The 18,971-nt window shown below is 35.5% G+C and overlaps 1 protein-coding gene across 1 annotated transcript in view; it reads left to right on the forward strand.

Moving 5' to 3' along the window:
• The window catches only part of LOC121424264 (gamma-aminobutyric acid type B receptor subunit 1-like), a 51,671-nt gene that overhangs the window by 16,391 nt on the left and 16,309 nt on the right, over positions 1-18,971 (forward strand). Inside the window, exons 2-4 of the mRNA XM_041619884.1 lie at positions 1,838-1,993; positions 11,630-11,800; positions 13,410-13,511. Of these exons, the coding sequence (XP_041475818.1) occupies positions 1,838-1,993; positions 11,630-11,800; positions 13,410-13,511 (429 nt within the window). The remainder of the gene's footprint in view (positions 1-1,837; positions 1,994-11,629; positions 11,801-13,409; positions 13,512-18,971) is intronic.

The raw sequence follows: 18,971 nt of genomic DNA on the forward strand, positions 1-18,971 counted from the left end.
CGACATTGCCTGAGCTGACAGGATTTTAAGATTCACGGGGAGTGCATTATGATATTTTGTATCATCTCAAAACTTCTGCAGAGGTTTTTAGAAGCAAATAAACATCATGAGAAACACATCTTACCCCACCTCAATACGAGCAAAAACATATTCTTTCGAGGAAGATGCAAAGGTTGATGGGAGGATAATCAGCCATAATGTCCAACTGAGGCTCATTCAATGTTTTCCCTCAAGCTCGATCTATTTTTTTTCTTCCAACTCTCCTGATTTAGAATAAGGAATATCAAGAACCAAAGCTTCTTAGGGAGATCAACATAAAAAGGAAGAAATCCCTCTATAGGATTTGCATTTTCAATTATTGAAAACGTCATTTCCAAAGCATGCGGCTTCCAAGGGGAAATATTGAATCAGCCGACGAAGGCAGCTTCTCTTGTTGTTGAATGAATATGTTTGTAAACTATCGAACAACACTGATCAATGAATGGCTTGATATCATTAGGCACTGCAGCAGCTTCAAACGAAAGATAAACTGCAAACAAGAATCGTTGTCATAATAATAAATGAATTGCATTTATTTGCACATGCCTGTAATTGGTTTTTGGAATTAATATTACACTGTAAAAACGTTGTTTGAAATTTTGAGCACGTTCTTTCATTGCAACATTCTAGAAAAATATACTTTTACAATTTCTAAACGATTGTTGAAATTTTTTGGAGGTGTTTAGATTTTAAACAACTTATTTAAAACTTTAAACAACATTTCTAAAGTTTCAAGCAAGAGTTTTCATATTGACGGGCTTCATAAACAACGTGTGTAAAATTTCAAAAACGATTTACAGTGAACCTGATCTATTTTAAAAGCACTAACACTTATCATTACTCAACGAGGTAACTGACGGCTTTGCGTCTCCTTCTTCAAATGATCTAGTCTTGGTAAGATTGAACGTCTTGCCACATGACACCAGCGTGGTTGGACCTAGTTTTGCACTTGTTTACCTCATTCTAGACATACTTGCTGATAGCAATTATTTTAAACCATATTGAAATTCAAAAATAAACAAACATCTGTACTTACCGAGCTGTTCCACCACTTCTACAGTACAATGATAAAACAATTAAAGTTGTTTATACTGATAGTTACGGTCATCTTTAACTCTTAAATAATGGAGTAAAACTCTTGAAATCTTGATATTTAATATGATACACCATTGGTGTAACAGAGCGAAACGAAATCAAGTAACACGAAACGTTTTCGACATCCGGTGGTGTAACAACACCAATGCTTGTTAGTTAAGCACCTTTCGATGTAGCGCTCAAACTCCATGGAAGGATTTTAGTCGTAAAAGAATAGATATGTATACATTTAATTTGAAGAGGTATGAACATGGTGTCCAACTTAATGTTGCAGATTTTTTGTTGCTATTTTGAGGTTTCATTTTACCAAAGGTATGTATAAGTGGTATATTGTAAAGATTTACCCGTAACCCATACAGTGGCCTGTTATCTGAAGTCAGATTTACCATGCAAACATTATGGAAAGCCATATTGTTTATTTGGTTTGTTTCTTATGTTTATTTGCTATTTCCTCATACTTAAATGGTAAAGAAAAAAAAGTTTTAATATTGTGTGAAAGTTTAAGAAAATTTGTTGTGTCAAATAAGCTGATTTTAGTAGAACCTGTGTGTACTGTTAACTGGTTAAAGATTCGTGTCACGTTTTGCTATTCAAAGTTATATGATGACATTAGACCTGATTTCATATTAAACCTGGGTTTATATTACGAGTGAATGTCTCTATTTATGTTATATTTTGATGACGTGTTCTTTTTCTTTGACAGCCCACGAGTCCAAACAAACCAAACCAGGGTTTAGCTGCATCAGCCTTCTACCAGAGTCTGTACAACGGTCCTCCTAAATCATTCCTGATTGGTGGTTTCTACTCCGAAGACTCCGGGATCCTCTGCGAAACAGTCAAGTATTGGAATGTTATTCAGGTATCAGATATTTTTCTCATAGCCTGTGTCAATCTTAAAGGTCAAGTCCACACATCAAAAACTGTGGTGTTAACCGGTGTACACAGAGGACCACATCAGTTATTTTACACAGGTGTTGAATTGGTGGTGTTAGTTTTACACCTATAGGTGTTATTACAACACCTTTGGTTGTTACATTTACACTCTTCGGTGTTATGTTCAATCTTTAGGGTGTAATTTTAACACCTCAGGGTGTGGTCCTCTATTAACACCAATTGGTGTCAGTTTTAACACCACAGTTTTTACAGTGCACCCAAGAAAAATGTTGATTTTAATCAATAAAGAAAAATACTTAAAATTATATCAAAATCGGATGAAGAATTGGAAAGTTATAACATTTTTAAAGTTTCGCTTATCTTTTAAAAAATAGTTATATATGAACGAGTCAGTTACATGCAAATGAGAGTCGATGACGTCGCTCACTCAATTTTTATTTTTTCTGTTATTTTTCATTTTTTTAAAAAACAAATTTGGCGATAGACACCCACTTCAATGAACCATAAAATCTTAAAACAATGGTAATTCCACATGTTTAGAGAGGAACCAAACTTTATTTCACATGACAATGAGGGAAAAATTAGAATATTTCCTATAATAAAATACAAAAGATATTGTGAGTTGGTGACATCATCAGTTCCCTCATTTGCATATAGCCCAGGATATGCACATGACTATTTTTTTAATTAAGCGAAAATTGAAATTGTCATAACTTTCTTATTTTATTTTGATAAAATTTTCAGTAATATGCTTGTGAGATTTCGCTCTCTCTTTTCAAAATAACTTTTTCTTGGGAGGACTTGTCCATCGAATTGTCAAATTCGGTCTGTACGTGTACGGGTACTTTTCCCCTTCCATCCGATTTCTCGCTATAAAAAATCCATGCTTGATATCATTACACATTGTTACCATCACGAAATATTAGGAATGTTAATTTTTTCATATGAGGAATCATGAATACACTGTCAAAAGTCGATTCGTCAAATTTGAAATCTTCAAATGTTAGGAAGTAGATTGCCATAGCTTACCTACGTCGGAGTACATTGGGTTGTTTCAAGTCCGGTGTTGGCATTGGTGTTGTTAAAAGCATAATTTAGATTGCTTCCCCTTGCTCCAAAACCTATTCTGAGTTTTTAAAACTTATCCAGGTCACACTATAGCCGTCTCAACAACTCTTTGGTGTAATACTCGTGTAAAAATTGTCCTAACACCAACCCGAAAAGGTCAACACTGAACTTGAAATCTTGTGTGGAACTGTGACTTCAAAGTGACGAACGATTCCTCGCCGGTCATTTTTTTAATAAAGAGGCTGCGATAAATTACTAAATGTCTAGAAAACCAGCAACGTCGGATTTATATTCACCCTAATTTCATATTTTTCTATAAGGATAACTATATGAACAAATTTTAGAAATTAAGGCACAGGAATTATTATTTCTTTGCTTAGCTTTAAGACACCTACATCGGGCGGCGAAATCAAGAGGTGTTCTGAAAATACGGCGGGATTTTTTTGTATTAGTGAGTTTTGCGATATTTCTTCTTGGTTGCCACAAATTAGTGAAAAATAAGTTGTTAAAATATTAAAATTGGGATAGTTTTTATTGTTTGAAAACAAAGTGCGTAGCTCTAGGTCCCCCTTCATACATTAGCATTTGCATGTCTTTAAGACACACCACAGTTATCCTATGATTTTTTTTGTCAGGTACCAATAATTCTCTTACGAAACAAAGTGCTTCAAATGGTACAAAACGCAAAGTGGCTTGACTATTCCACTTATTCTATTTAGCTACTTAAATCCCTTTCAACTATGAAAATGTTATTTGTATATCATTCCCATAAACTGTGTCGTTAAGTTTTGGTAAAATTCTAATGGCGATCGCGTGGAAAAAGCGGTCTTAGTGGTTTTCTGAATGAGGTATACCACTCTACTAAAAATAATCGTCTTTTGTTATCAGTCTCGCTGTAAATTAACGTTACGTTTCAGGGAGGTATGTCTACGTTTTTGATTCGTGTTGTTATATAACATATGGGCAATCTAGAAATATGATTTGGTAATCAATGGTGTGATCCGCAGAAAGTTCTATTCATCTGGGGGGATATTACGTAATAATACAAAGCGCCATCCCCTCCCCCTAATGAATGAAAAAGCGGAAGCCCATGCTTTGGTTTTAGGTACCATAGGGTATAAATTATAAGAGTAATTACAACCATCGATGCATATTTGATGCTTTCATTTCTAAATGGGAAACTCAAATGTGCAAACATAATTATGATCATACCCAGCTACGGTGGGATAAAAGGTAGTGCACGGGGAATACATTCCTACATTTGACAACCTCATTTTTGTTTGCATATTTCCATACAATGAAATTATTATTTTTGTAATGTGGACCACATCAATAAAACCAAAGTAACCAAATGTTAAGGATGCCTTGAATTTATGTTACTTTTGTTACAATGCTTACCTATATGTATAGCTCTTGAGCGTTAATTCTTGTTCTTACGGGGGGGGAATCCTTCTTGCTGGCATTCAAACGTAATAGACATTGCTTTGACACGCTCGCTGTGAACTCCATTACGTGACAAGGGGAAAATAATCTTCCAGCTTTATGTCTCTACATCCATGTAAATCCAAGTAAGTATAGGCCTGGTCACACCGCCCGAGGGTTGTTGGAGCGGTCGTGGAGCGGAGAGAAAAAATCATCACCGCTCGCTTCCGTTCACCATTTTCGATTTCGATTGTTTTTTTTGGGGGGGGGGGGTCGATTTTTGTTTTCGATTTTTTCCCCAATTTCGTGAGCGAAATTCGACCCCCTCTCCCTACCGCTCCACGACCGCTCCAGCAACGCTCGGGCGGTGTGACCAGGCCTTAAGTACGTAAATCCAATATGCGGGCAAGTTAACCGAACCGTTAATTATTGAGCACAGTGTGATCGGTCAGACTACAACAAACATTATCGTCATAACACCTCTAAATTCTATAGGTGAACATGTTTCATTTCAGTGACATGATTATTGATGAAGGAAGCATCGGATTTACACAAGGGACTGGTTTCAGAGGAGCTTTTCATAGAGAATGTAATTCAGTAGGAGGGTATGGACATCATCAAGGGGAGGGGGGGGGGGGGGTGCAGAGAATGATTGCTCAACCTTCTGACGGCTTTATTGAGGGAAAATAACAGGTTCTCGGTGCCAGGAAATCACTTAAATTGTAGCGAAAATGATAGGCAAGATTTAGAATTATAGGTAAAAGAAATATAACATTTTCTGTCTCGCCTGCATAGCAGAGCGAAACTATAGCAGGCGTCAACACAAAATCTTAATCAAGGTTAAGTTTTTGAAATATAATCGTAACAGAAAGTAAATAGACCTAGTTCATGAAACCTGAACATACGTTAATCAAGTCTTACTAAACATCCTGTGGTTCCTGCCCGAGTTTTTGGTCTCAAGTTCAAAAGTCGTTTAGGGTCAGTCAATTTACTTAGACAAGGTTGGGGGAATCAATGTCGAAATCTTAACCAAGGTTATTTTTTTTTAAAGTCGTCATAACTTAGAAAGTATATGGACCTAGTTCATGAAACTTAGAAAAAATGGTAATGGTTTATCACAAAGAGTTTCAGGTCACATGATCAAGGTCAAAGGGGACTTAGGGCCAACGAACTTTGGCCATGTTTGAGATTATTTGCGGATTTGTCATCATAACTTACAAATTTGAATCTAGTTCATATAACAATCATTTATCTTTTTTTATATATTTTTTTAAATAATAATCACAGAGCCCGAAGAAATTCATGTACCAGTTCTTGATGTTTGTATTTTTATTTATATATCAGGTATCTTGCCATTTGTATCTCGTAACATATTCTCGTATTTTTACTTTTTATTTTTTTTCTGCATCTCACCATGCTCACAATGTCCTGTTACTATATTTTCGTATAAATTGTACGTTTTTTTATGCTCATCAGGCCACCCTGTCTAAATATTCGAGAATAAATAAATAAATAAATGAATGAAACTTGGACATATTCCCAACATCATGACTTGTTCGTGTATCAGGTCACATGACCAAGATCGAAGGTCAATGAACATTGTCCGTGTTGGGGATGTTTATTGAATTGGCATCATAGTTTATGGATCTAGTTCATGAAACATAGACATAAGGGTCATGAAGTACGAAGTGAATGTTTTGAACACGTCTCGGGTCACAACGATAACGGCCAAAATTCATTTTGGGTCAATGGACATAGAGTTTTATCTTAATATAAATGTTTTGTTTTGTGAAAAAATATTCATTACCCGTTTTCAAAGTCAGCACTGCTGCTATGTCGAATCGCGCAATGCAGGCGAGACTGCCAGAGGCGTTCCACTGGATATTTATATATCGTATACATCAGGGGTTCTCAAATTTTGTTTTTTTTTAAAGGCCAGATGAGACTCCAAGTAAACCTGAAAGGGCCAGGATGAAGTTGATACTTAGAAAAAAATTGTGCGCGAAGCGCAATGACCCTTGCGGTCGTGGTCCTAGATGCCCTCTTTTGCAATCTGGCCCTTATTTTGGGAACATTTAATCTAACAAATTTATTATAGTTTCATATGGAACGCAGAGAAAATTAGAAAAGATTTCAAAACACAGCAAAAGTCAATATTATCAATATTTTTTGTAGTCAAAGTAGAATGAATAATAGACCATGTCTGTTGTAGACTATAACAAAGATGGGGCAAGCAGGGACTCTGGAAGGGGGGGGGGGGGGGCTGACAGCTCCCCACTTTTTTCAAAAACCATGTACAAAAATTAAAGGATTTTGTCCACACCTTCAGTGATTGTGTGTTTTTTTTAGTAAAATTATATGCAATCACCACCTTACTCCCCGCCACGTACGGTCGTTTTTTTTTTTTTTTTTTTTTTGGGGGGGGGGTCACCTCTTCCACTATTTTAAGAATGGTACATAGGGGAGATGCCCACTCCCTGCTCTCCTGTGAGACCTTCCCTTTGATGATCCTTGGATCAATTTATCGGGAGAACTTAAAAAAAATTGGAATCGACGGATTTCATATCAAGTCGGTGATTTCACATCTACGGTAGATTAGAGTGTTAACACCACACCAGTCACTGTGGTTAGTGTGAACGGACCGCTTTATCAGTGTTGTGAAACTTATGGGCCCGTATGCCGAATTCCCATTTAAGTTAGACCATGGTCTAAGTCTGTGCTAAAATTACGGGAAGCCTAAATATTCCTTATAGTATAGTATTTTATTGTCCTTGTTTTAATGATGAAGAGAAATTATTCAGCTATCATTCACAGACAATTATGAATGATTTGAGTGTCAAATGAGTCGATGAATCGAACATGTCCAAACAGAGATTTGCGCCACAATAATTTGCTATTCATAGTTATATCTCCAGTAGTATTAAGTATTAAGATTTGACTTTATTCGACATATTTCACATAACTATGGACGTAATACAAAACAACAACCTCAGAAGAATTAACATGGTATATAAATCAGACGAGGCATCTTTAATCTAAATTAAATAATACAGCGATTTGAAATCAAAGACAATTTAAAATGTGATGAAATAATTATGAGGGAAGTTGCATAAAAAAGCAACGCTTGTTAAGTATGCAGGATCGAAAAAATGAAGTCACAATAAAGGAGAGGACAATAAAATGAAACAAATGTCAAAAAACTACAAATGACGGTATTTGAAGAGTATAAATAAAACAAAAATGTGATTGCCACTTTTCCTTCTATCACTTACGATCAGAGTTTTAATCAAGCCCGAGTCCATAGTGTTATAGTAAGTTTAATGCTCAAATTAGTGCTAGTTATATCAACTCTATTTGGTGTCACATTTTCTGTTATACTAAGACACAGTGGTTTCAAAGTGTATCAATGACTAACACCGATATTGTTAAAAGCTACTAAAATGATGGCATCTGATTGGCTGAGGGGGGAAAAACGGGGAAAATCACTGACAGGTTGTTTCGGAAAATCTTATACACTCTTCTTATATCAGAGGTGCACATGGCGCGATAGGTCAGTCGGTAGAGCGGGGATTTCGCATTCTGGTGACCCCGGTTCGATCTCCAATTAGTGCGCTAGTGCCGTTTGGTAAGGCATTAGTCCTCATTACTAGGTCCTTGGAGAGGACCTTCGGTCTTCTGTATGGTTGCTTGTTTACAAGCATTCATGCTTTCTTAGCAATCAGCTAAAGAAATCACAACCGACCAACCAGTATATTCCAATTGGCCTATAGATTTCTTTTCACGTACACATGTCATGCAGGAAGTCATCATCGTGAAACTTTTATACTCATTGAAACAAGAAAATCAACCCATTAAACTAACATACACGAACACGAACATTAATTTAATATGAACGTACATGCTTTCTTAGCATTCAGGTATAAAAAGCACACCCAACCAGTCAGTATATTCCAATTAGCCTCTTCTTTTCACGTACACATGTCATGTAGGAAGGAAGTCATCGTTAAACTTTTATACTCATTGAAAAACGACATGCACAAACACGCTTTCTTTTTTTAAACCTTATTTTGGTTAATAATTCACATAACTATTTTATGATTAATCTATTTGTCGTTTGGATTCATTATCCTTCCCTTAAGCGTGACTTAAAAAGTTACTATTCGAGAAATTATGTTGTCATTTTTTTTCATTTTCAAATGATAACATATAGTATACACAACAACTCCGTCTTTTCCTCTTTTTGATTCATAGAAAATGAAATTATTCATCTTTTTCATGGTTCTGTGGAAAATGGTTCACTACAGAAAAAAAATTGGTCTTGTACATTATACACAATGATAGCTAGAATATTTTGTTCAGGACAGAAATTTGAATCAAACGAAAGCCGCTATTCAAATGTGAATCAACATGATCAATGTTGAATATTTGCATTAAAAATGCGGATTTAGGAGACATCTCGGTCGAAATTTGTTTCCTTTTCATGAATAGAAATGACAGAATATTTCAATCTATACGGAATTTCTTACTGGGTCAACCTACATCGCAGCCACTATAAATGGTAATCAGTATTAATGGGCATGATGAGAATAGATGAAGAGCGAAATTTCTATAAGGATTTTAGCGGATGATTTGAGTATAGAAAATTATTATACATGTATATTCGAGAATTTTCGTTACTAACAATGCTTGATGAAAGTTCCTTGAATCATTCATATTATATTACAAGAAAACAAGTGTATAGTTGAGTATGTTATGGTAGTGTTCCCCACAGGGGCCGTTCAGAGAAATAATTTTGTGAGGGGGGGGGGATTGATAAATTCATTCATCACGACCCTCGAAAATGGCTGCCAGTTATATACATTTTCATCATAAACTCGATGACCCAAAAGAGTCCTTCAAAACAAGATTTGTATTTCGATTCTTATTTACGGGGAGACTTTGGGTTAAATGATTCGGGTTCTGAAGTATGAAGGGGGGGGGGTGCAATTTAAGAAAAAGGAGGATCGTTTAATTCCCTGGAAATGAAAAAAAAAACAGGAAGATGAAATGAGTTAGGAATGAGGGATGTGTAGATATTCAAAAAGTCAAATTGACATATTGTTTCAAATGCTTAACCATGGCATTAACATATCTTTGGATCGCATTTAAAACCCTTGGAGAATAATAATAAGACACGATTTGAACCTTGCATACACGTTTCGTGATTACGTTTTTTTTAGATAATAATAAAAAAAGAGTCATAGTATGCCTGAACCACCACACTGGAATGTGTATAAGCTTGAGACCTGAGATTGATATATTGCCAAAGTCCCCGTGCCTAAGGTTAAGCTAAAATATGAATTAAGCATGTTTCTCTTGTTCTCTGTTTGCCATTCATGTCAGATGCAATGAAATGTTCAATATATGCATTGCATTGGAATGAAATGAAAAGTGAAATGTTATATCTGCAATAGAAAGGATGAAGGTGTGACTATCTTTTCCAAATGTCATATCCAACCTTCCATAAAGCTGTATCCAGCAATTCAAGTGTTGGGTCGAACCATTGAAAGTGGTAAATACACTGTAAAAAATTAAGTGCTAATATAGCACTTACAGTGCTCGTATTACAGTGACTGCACTACAAGTGCTGATTTTCTAGCTCAAATTTAAACTAGAAAATAAGCACTCGTAGTGCAGTCACTATACAAGCACTGTAATTGCTAAATTAGCACTTATTTTTTTTACAGTGTACAACATTTAGAAAAAAAGTTGCGACTCCTCTAACCTTCCAATTACTGATTTCATATTTCAGTTTTAGAGTGAGTCAACGTTAGCATTAAATTACTATTGCAAGAAAAGAGAGTGTTAATGTCATAAACGAATGGCAATCGAGCTAATTTTATAGATTGATTTCAATTGAAAATCAGAAATAAAGGACAAATTTCGACAGAAATTCCTAATGAAATATTGGGTCACAGCAAGGTAAAATTTGTGATAGATTGAATATTTGATATCAACAATCTATCTATTGTAAAAAAATATTTATATAATGAAAGGAAGTATATTTTGTTCGTTTTCCTTTCCCGTGTCTCCTCGATTCAGTATCTTCTTTCGCTTTCTCCTAATCTTGTTTTTGCTTCCACATCTCCCTTTCCATTCATCTCACTCCTCTAATTCCCGCCAAACATTAACCAAAATCAATATACATATCTGGCTAGTCAAGTCCATAAAATCAGATGACATTACGCCGGCCTACTCACTGATTATCCAGTTTAGTAGATGAAAACTTCATCACAATGGTTTTCATAGCTACAGACATGGAGATAGGAGATCTAATGTGACATGTCGAGAGTTATTTTTTTAAACGTATCAGTGAGAGTCATATTTAATCAACAGCAATATTATTAAAACGAAATGGACACTGTGACGGGCAAGCGGTAATCTTGTTTGATTTTTAACACAAAATAGAGACTCGCATGTATTAAAAGAGTTAGAATAAAGAAATGTTTATCATTTAACAAGGATCGGAGATCTGCTTATTCTTCTATTAGTCGTCGCTGCCAGAAATGAAATCAGTTAGGATATGTAAATCGTAATATTATTGCATACCTTTACATATCATGTTTTCATTTAAAAACAATACACGGTGACACGTTTTACAAATGAATCATGAAAGAACACATTTATATATATATCATGATTCATCAAAAGGCACTACCTACACTGACGAGTGCACTGAACTAGAACTATGATATCACAGAGTAATAAAAGAAAATAATAATAAAGGATTTATATATCGCACATATTCACCTTGCTAGGTGCTCAAGGCGCAGCTCCTGTATTACCCCGGCTAAGCTAGTCTACCGATTCTGGTGCGCACAGCTTTTTGAGGAATTACTTCCTGCCGGTACCCATTTACCTCACCTGGGTCGAGTGTATCACAGTGTGGATAAATTTCTTGCTAAAGAAAAACACGCAATGGCTAGGATTCGAACCCATGACCCTCTGTTTGAAAGGCGAGAGTCAGACCCCGACGCGCCCACGCTTACCATGATAATTAGTGATAAATTAAGAGCGAATGATATATTAAAAAAATAGTGACGTCGGTCTTCTTTGATCTTTGTCTTCACAGATTTCGTATGGAGCTGCCTCTCCCCTACTGAGCGATCGTGTGAAGTGCCCCTCGTTCTATCGCATACCCCAGTCCGCCGCTCAACAGAACGTACCTCGTTTACTACTGCTCAGCATGTTCGGTTGGGACCGCGTTGCCATCATACGTCACAGTAACGTCTTGTTTACCGCGGTAAGATTCTCTCCCTCGTATTCTGAAGTCCATTTTGACTTCATCCATTGTCTAACAATAATGGGATATCGAAAAGGTGGAAGAAGGAATCTTTTCTTTAGTCTTGATCAGACATGGGATCCTTGTCGGGGTAAAATTAGATATTTCTCTTATCTTGTCCATTAAAAAAGTTGGTGTGGTCGGAGGAAGCCCAGTGGGAATAAAGGCTGGAGTAGTGGCCGTCTGGACAGAATTACTCCGACTTTCCACCGACTAAGATGCTCCTGGATACCAGTATCAATATTTTTTCAATCGAAATGATCAGATGAGTTACTGACTGAGGTGTTGATTTGATTTTAATTGGGGGGAAAACACTTTTCAGCTTCTTTTTTTAGTGTTTTTATTATGTCAGAGTAAATTACAGGTCCTATGTAATATTCTTTGCTCCCGGCCAATTTTTAAGGGGGGGGGGGGGTGTTTCCCCTGGTTTATAATGTATTAACTAACCGTCCATATTTATTTATGCTTCCAGTTCAATTAATTCCAAGTAGGAAATGAAGTCACAATACAATATTCAACAAATACCCGTCTTCAAACATGATCACTTCATTAAATCCCAATTAAGTCCACGTTTCTGATTTTATGGTCATTTTAATTTGATATTTAATATACTTTGACCATGGCAGCAATGGAACCCGTTGCACTGACCATGTCCTACTAATAAAATCGATTTTGACAATTAACATGCAAGGACATGAAACTGTTAGAAAAATTATGCTTCAATTCATACATTCATTGTGTAAAACCACAGAAAAATCGGTATTGAGTGTAAAGAACCCTACAAAATTCTGTAATAAAACCTCTGTTTTCCTTTTTCAAACAGACTTATTCTGTTAAATTGTAGAATAATGTTCCGTTATAACAATTTACAGAATGATTTTTTTCTCTGTAAATTGTTCGGGTTTTCCCCCACTGTGAAATCTGTTTTTTTTAAACAGTTAACCAGATTCCATAGAACGGTACAATTTCAAAGATATACGGCAAGTGGGAAAGTTGTGCATAGATGTTGTGCATGTTCAATTCGCAGCATTTTGTTCGATAATTATGGAGATGAAAATAGCATACTTGTAATAACAACACCACAACCAGGGACGACGGAACGCGTAACGCGAGCCCAAAATTTGTGATATTCTAACCGGAAAACTGTACATTCTAAGCATTCCTGTAACCATGAACAAGATGAGTACATTACTAAAGAATAAATGATACGAGCGCGAAGCGCGAGCCAAACATTTAGTGATTTTCTAAAATGTATTATGTTTTACTTCAAAAAGGGCATTTCATTTTGAAAAAGGGCAAATTTCATTTTGGGAAAAAAAGGGATTTTCGATTTTTCTCGTACGGTGTGTTTCCCCTGTCCCCCGGTTCCTCCGCCCTGACCACCACCTTAATGACCAACCAACCGCTAATACGTTGGACTTCTTTTAGTGAAACAGTCAAACGTGACAAGGGTGTCTTTAACAAAGCACGCAGTTCGACCCAGTAGAATGTGTTTATATCTTCCCTTGATACTTCTTCATTCAAGGAATTCAGGGATTACCATATATCATGAACATATTCAATATTTCAGACGATGGATGATCTCCGAGAGAGGCTGGTGGCAGACAACTTCAATATCGTTGCCAACGAGCTCTTTGACGAGGATCCCTCATTTGCATTGAATTACATCAAGGTAAGTCATTTTCATATTCTTTATTAACAGGATCAAGCAGTCATATAACAGTGATGGGAGGTAAATAGCTTCCCACAGAATGACATATGCATCTTATACTTTGTCATGCGTAGAATACATGTACTGCGAAACTTGACTTTTTGAGTCGGTTGGATAATCTCATGTAGACATAAGGGCGTTATTTTGTCAATATGGCGAGAAATACTATCTCGCCGAGTTGACTTATGACCAGTTGTATTTGGCGAGATACTTCATCTAGTCAAGTCGAATGATGAAAATTGTTTGTCAAATGTCGGTATTATGTCGAAAGTGGCAAGATAAAATCATTTCACCGTTTCGGCAAGTCGATGGCACATTAACGCTATCGTACACGTAGCATCTATATTTTAAAGAAGAGAAAGCTCGTGTGATTTGAAATTATCAACATTTCCTCCAACCAGCGATAACTATTAATTAACACTCTTTCTCAAGGACATATGCATTTGGAGAAGTAGTTAATGCTAATATATGTGATTTATAGCGCACTTAATCCACCCTACAGACAAGTCGAGGGGCAATAAAAGAAATATGAGCAAATTATGAAGTCGGCAATAAATCACTAAAAAATGAAATAAGACTCAATTGAAACTACATACGAAACATCATAAAGGCCTCTTTCGGTTATGTTTCGATGAATCGACAGAAGTGCGATCTTGTATCTCTAGAGAGAGATTTGTCCTTGAAATGGCACATCATTTGCAAAAGCCCGTGTTCCCATGCATTTGCAGATTTCGTAATTGATGGACAAGACAATTAAAGTTAGAAATGCACGCTTGTCATAGGTTTAAAATCAATCTAAATTTTACATCAGAATTTATGTTTGACTGTACATCTTTATCGCACATCAAATACTATCCTTATATCATATTTACGTCTTTGATTTTAAAGCTAATTTACATGATCTACGCAAACTCTGTAACACAAATGACGGGATCGATAAAATTGACCACGTATCAAGGGGGGGGGGGGCTTGTCTAACACTGTGTATGGTCTGTCATCTATGGATTTCTTAATGGATTTCATAGACAAGTAACTTGTTTGGTTAATATTTGGTATAATGACCTACGAACGTATTCAGTGGTGATTGTCATCCCAGTGGGTCTATATTACAAGAATGCACTGATAAGGCTGTATATACCGGGTTATGGCTAGATTTGAAGAGGACTTGCGGTAATGCTATTAAGGCTCTTCTGGTTGAAAATACCATTGCACCAAAACATGTTTAGAGAGGAAAAAAAACCAATAATAATAAAAAAGGCATAACTATCATTATTTTTAATCAACGCTGTTAAGTTGAACAACAACGACAACAATCGCATCAGCTTTATGTGTATTGACAGGAGTGACTATTGAGTTTATGCAGAGGCCACACCTGCAAACCGACTCCAGTCGCGATCGAAATGTTGTGTACAATAGCAGCGGATCATGGAGTGCGGATTTGGGTCTAAGGGGCACTTGAGACCCCCCCCCCAAAAAAAAAAAAGAAAATGAAATAATAATACTAGTAATGAATAAAAAAATTAAAATGAAATAAATAAATAAAAATAAATAAAAAAGTAAAAGAAAAATAAATAAATAGATATAGAACATACAAAGAAAATAACGACCCCCCCAAAAAAAAAAAAAGAGAGAAGGGTAAAATACGATATTTTTTTTCTGAATCTTGTTGTACAATAACGTATTATCGATCGGGTAGATCTCCTTGGTGTAACTGACACATGACATTTTGTTTCACCTAGGCTAGAGGAAACGTCTATATAACGATAAATGCTAGTTGTAGTAAAGAGTTCAAAATGAGTGTGTACATAATCTAATCAAATGACCACCAATGTGCCTGTCTGTGTAAATACGAATGTGTGTCGAACAGTCAACGGATTCTGAAAAAAAATTGCTTCTTCTTCTTCCATTGGTATATTACCCAACGCCCCACAGTAGGAGACGACCGGTTAGCAGAAATTAGCAAATTTGCTGTGAAATTACAGTAAAACGGGCATTAAGATGTCTGGCCTTGTTCCAATAGTGTGATCAGTTTTTGCTTAGATTTAATGATTTCACAAATTCTAGTTAGTGTATATACTAGATCTAGAACTACAGTGATAGTGACAGTTAATATGGGTTTTTACAGACTTTCACATGATATCAGTGTTTACTCCAACTACTTTCATTTATCGTTAGATGTAAGCTCGAATTACACTCAGAAAGCATTTGGATCGCTTTCGCCCCTAGAAAGAAATAGTTACCTTTTATACTGCACTTTATTCAATGCCTAAAGCTATCGAATTGATTTGGAAAACTAATCAAACAAAATATATAGCGATATGAAGAAGTAAGATTAAGCATTAAATTCGGCTGCGCTGACGTCTTCACAAATAAAAAAGGACAGTACTTGTTATTGATAGAATCTAAGAAATCCTATTTTTGAATGAATGGTTTGTTGACTAGGCCCGGCTATGAATGATAAATTCAATTTGACCGCAATTTTCAGAATTCCCGTAATTGTGTTTTACTTGAATTATATTCATAGTAATTGGCAGTAATATTTGGGTTAAAAAACCGAGCTACATGTCATTTAGATTTTGTATCCAATTTTCAGAAAACCCATATAGATCGTATTTTTTCTGAATTTGGTTGAATGATAATGTAAGCGGTAATATGCATTCGAGCATTGGCGGAAATCCCGGGGGGGGGGGGGACGTGTCCCTCCTACCCTTTTTTTGCTTGTCAAATTTTCCAGCCCCTGGTCCCCTTTACCTTTGGGGAGAGATTTCCGCCCTTGCTTTCGAAATTTAGTTGACTTTACTATTGTATACCCTTGCATTTAACAGTAATTTGAAACACGAACTAATATTCAGGATTCATTCTGACATTATCATCTGTACACATGATATATTATCGCGGTGGCCCAGTGGATTAGTCTCCGGACTTTGATAGAGAGGATCGTTGGTTCAAATCCCACAGCCATGCGTATTTACCTTCAGCAAGAAATCGATTCACTTTCTACCGCGCTCCACATGTGAGATGAATGGGTATATATACGCGGTGGGATCTATTCCTTGAACGCTGTACAGTGCGTATAAAAAAACGGAACAGTTTTGAAAAGTCTATCAACATTTTGTGATGTCTCTATTTTGATGTTTATGCTCTGATGGCTTATCTTTCAAATGCCTCTTGAAAATTAATTTTGTTCATGCATAAGCGAACACGAAATGTTTTTGTCAGAGGTTCAAAAGAGGCTTGAGCAAAATGGCGGACAATTAGAAAATACTGATCATCAGACTTCTTGCTAGTTTTTATCCAACTTGCTCCCATTCCTTTTTTTCCGCATCAATCAAATTCATACTTGGTAAGTACTATCCTTGGGTAATAACATATACGTATCCATAAGGATGATGAGGTCGCAGGTCATCTAGGGGTCAAAAGGTCTAATGATATGTGGCCATGTCCATCCCTTTTTAATTTTTTTTTATATCTTGCTCTGATATCCTTATATCTGCATCAATTATGTTCATATGATCCTTGGGTAACACTGAATGTGTATCAATGAGGATGATGGGGGTCAAATGTCACCTATGGATCAAAAGATTTCGTTGCAAATTTGATTATCGCCAAATCAGACAAGACTCATAATGTTTCATTTAATGTTGTCATTTAGCATTGAATATTTTTAATAAGTAAGAAAAAAAAACTTTTTTGTCAACCTAAGCAAAGAGATTTCCATTATTTATGGCAAAGCTTGTAATTTATTTATATCATTTTATTTGGTGCAACAAAGATTATGATGCCTTTGAAAGACATGAATCCTTTTGTCAAATGGACATTGATTCATTGTACAAGTTAAATTGAGTGCTTGACAGGACAATGTTAATTCTTATAGAAAGATTTATGTTTTTCAAAAGGCATCATAACCTTTACAGCAGGCGAGAATCCAGGGGTGGGGGGCAAGTGCCTCCTCTTTTTTTCCTTGTAGGGTTGACATTTTTTTAGTTTTCATCTATGAAAAAAAATTCAATGCTGAAAGATATCATATTTGAAAAAAAAAACTCAAATCAATTCAAGTAAATGAGTAGATTTGTAAATTAACAGCATAATTCGAAAATTATGGCAAAAATGAAAAGATTAAAAGGACGTTTACTGAGTTGTATATAGCAAGAAGTCTGATGATCGGTATTGTCTCATTTTCTGCCATTTGGCGCAAATGTTTTTTTTTATCCGACAAATATGTTCCGTGATCGCTCATGGATGAATAAAACGTATTTTTTAATAGCATTTGGAAGATGAGACCTCAGATTATCTATTAACATTAAAATATAGACATCATGATTTGAAACAAAATTTTGATAGACTTTTAAAAACTGTCCCGTTTTTTATACGCACTGTATAGTGCCTATATGGTGGCTCAGCGCAGTAGCGCAGTAAAGTATATTCAATTCATTTAACGTCTTTTAACACAAGGATAGAACGATAAAACCCCCAATTATAAAGCAATACGAAAGTATTAGGAATGTGAAAGTAATGAAAACAAAGTAAAAACGTTTTTTTTTTTACAACATTATTTTATATAATTCATGAACCATAGATTATTTAACATTTTTAAACAACCATGCTTAATTTATTGAGATTTAAATAAAAAAAAACACTTTGTTTAAAACTGAAAACAACAGCGTAAGGTTGCCTACACATTTTAAACAACAGTTTATATCTGGACCTATCATTGGTATTATCAAGTATACAGCATATTTTTCCAATCTATCATTTTGAGATCTCTTAATCTGTGGATGACTGAATACAGGTTCTTCCTTTGTGAATATCCTATTTTTTGTTATCACTGGTCGTTCATGATTTATGAGAAAAGAGAACAATAAATGCTACCCTACTTCTGATATAACGTAAAATTTTAAAAAGAATCATCACCAAAAAACAACAAAAAGCAAACAGAGATTGTAAAATTTTGCAAAGACGAGTATGAGAGGATATTGTGTTACATGCTCTTCGCTAGAATTGCCGCAACTAGTGAGACGAAGGTCGTTTCAAGTCTTATTCTTCCTTGGAGATATCTGTTGAATAATAGTTGTAGATACGCGGTATAATCATTATTAGAGCGAGACCTGAATAACGCGTATTTTGTTCAAATATAACGCAATGACACTGAGAATATATTTAACTAAAAAGGGGGCACAGAAAGTGAGAAAATAGAAGCATAGAAGCAAAAAAATCAGAACACCAAAGTGTTCAGTTTCATATACAAATATCATGGATATTATAAAGCTGGAATCCTTGATAAGCACATTGTTAATCAAATTCAGGGAAGGATGTGGGGGATAAATGGTAAGAGAAGGTCTGACATATTTTCTACATATTCCATTTTGCACTCCGATTCCAGATTACCTATAAAAAAACCCTGTTATTTGTCGTTTTATTTAT

Source organism: Lytechinus variegatus, chromosome 11 (assembly GCF_018143015.1).
Source record: "Lytechinus variegatus isolate NC3 chromosome 11, Lvar_3.0, whole genome shotgun sequence".
Lineage (NCBI taxonomy): Eukaryota > Metazoa > Echinodermata > Echinoidea > Temnopleuroida > Toxopneustidae > Lytechinus > Lytechinus variegatus.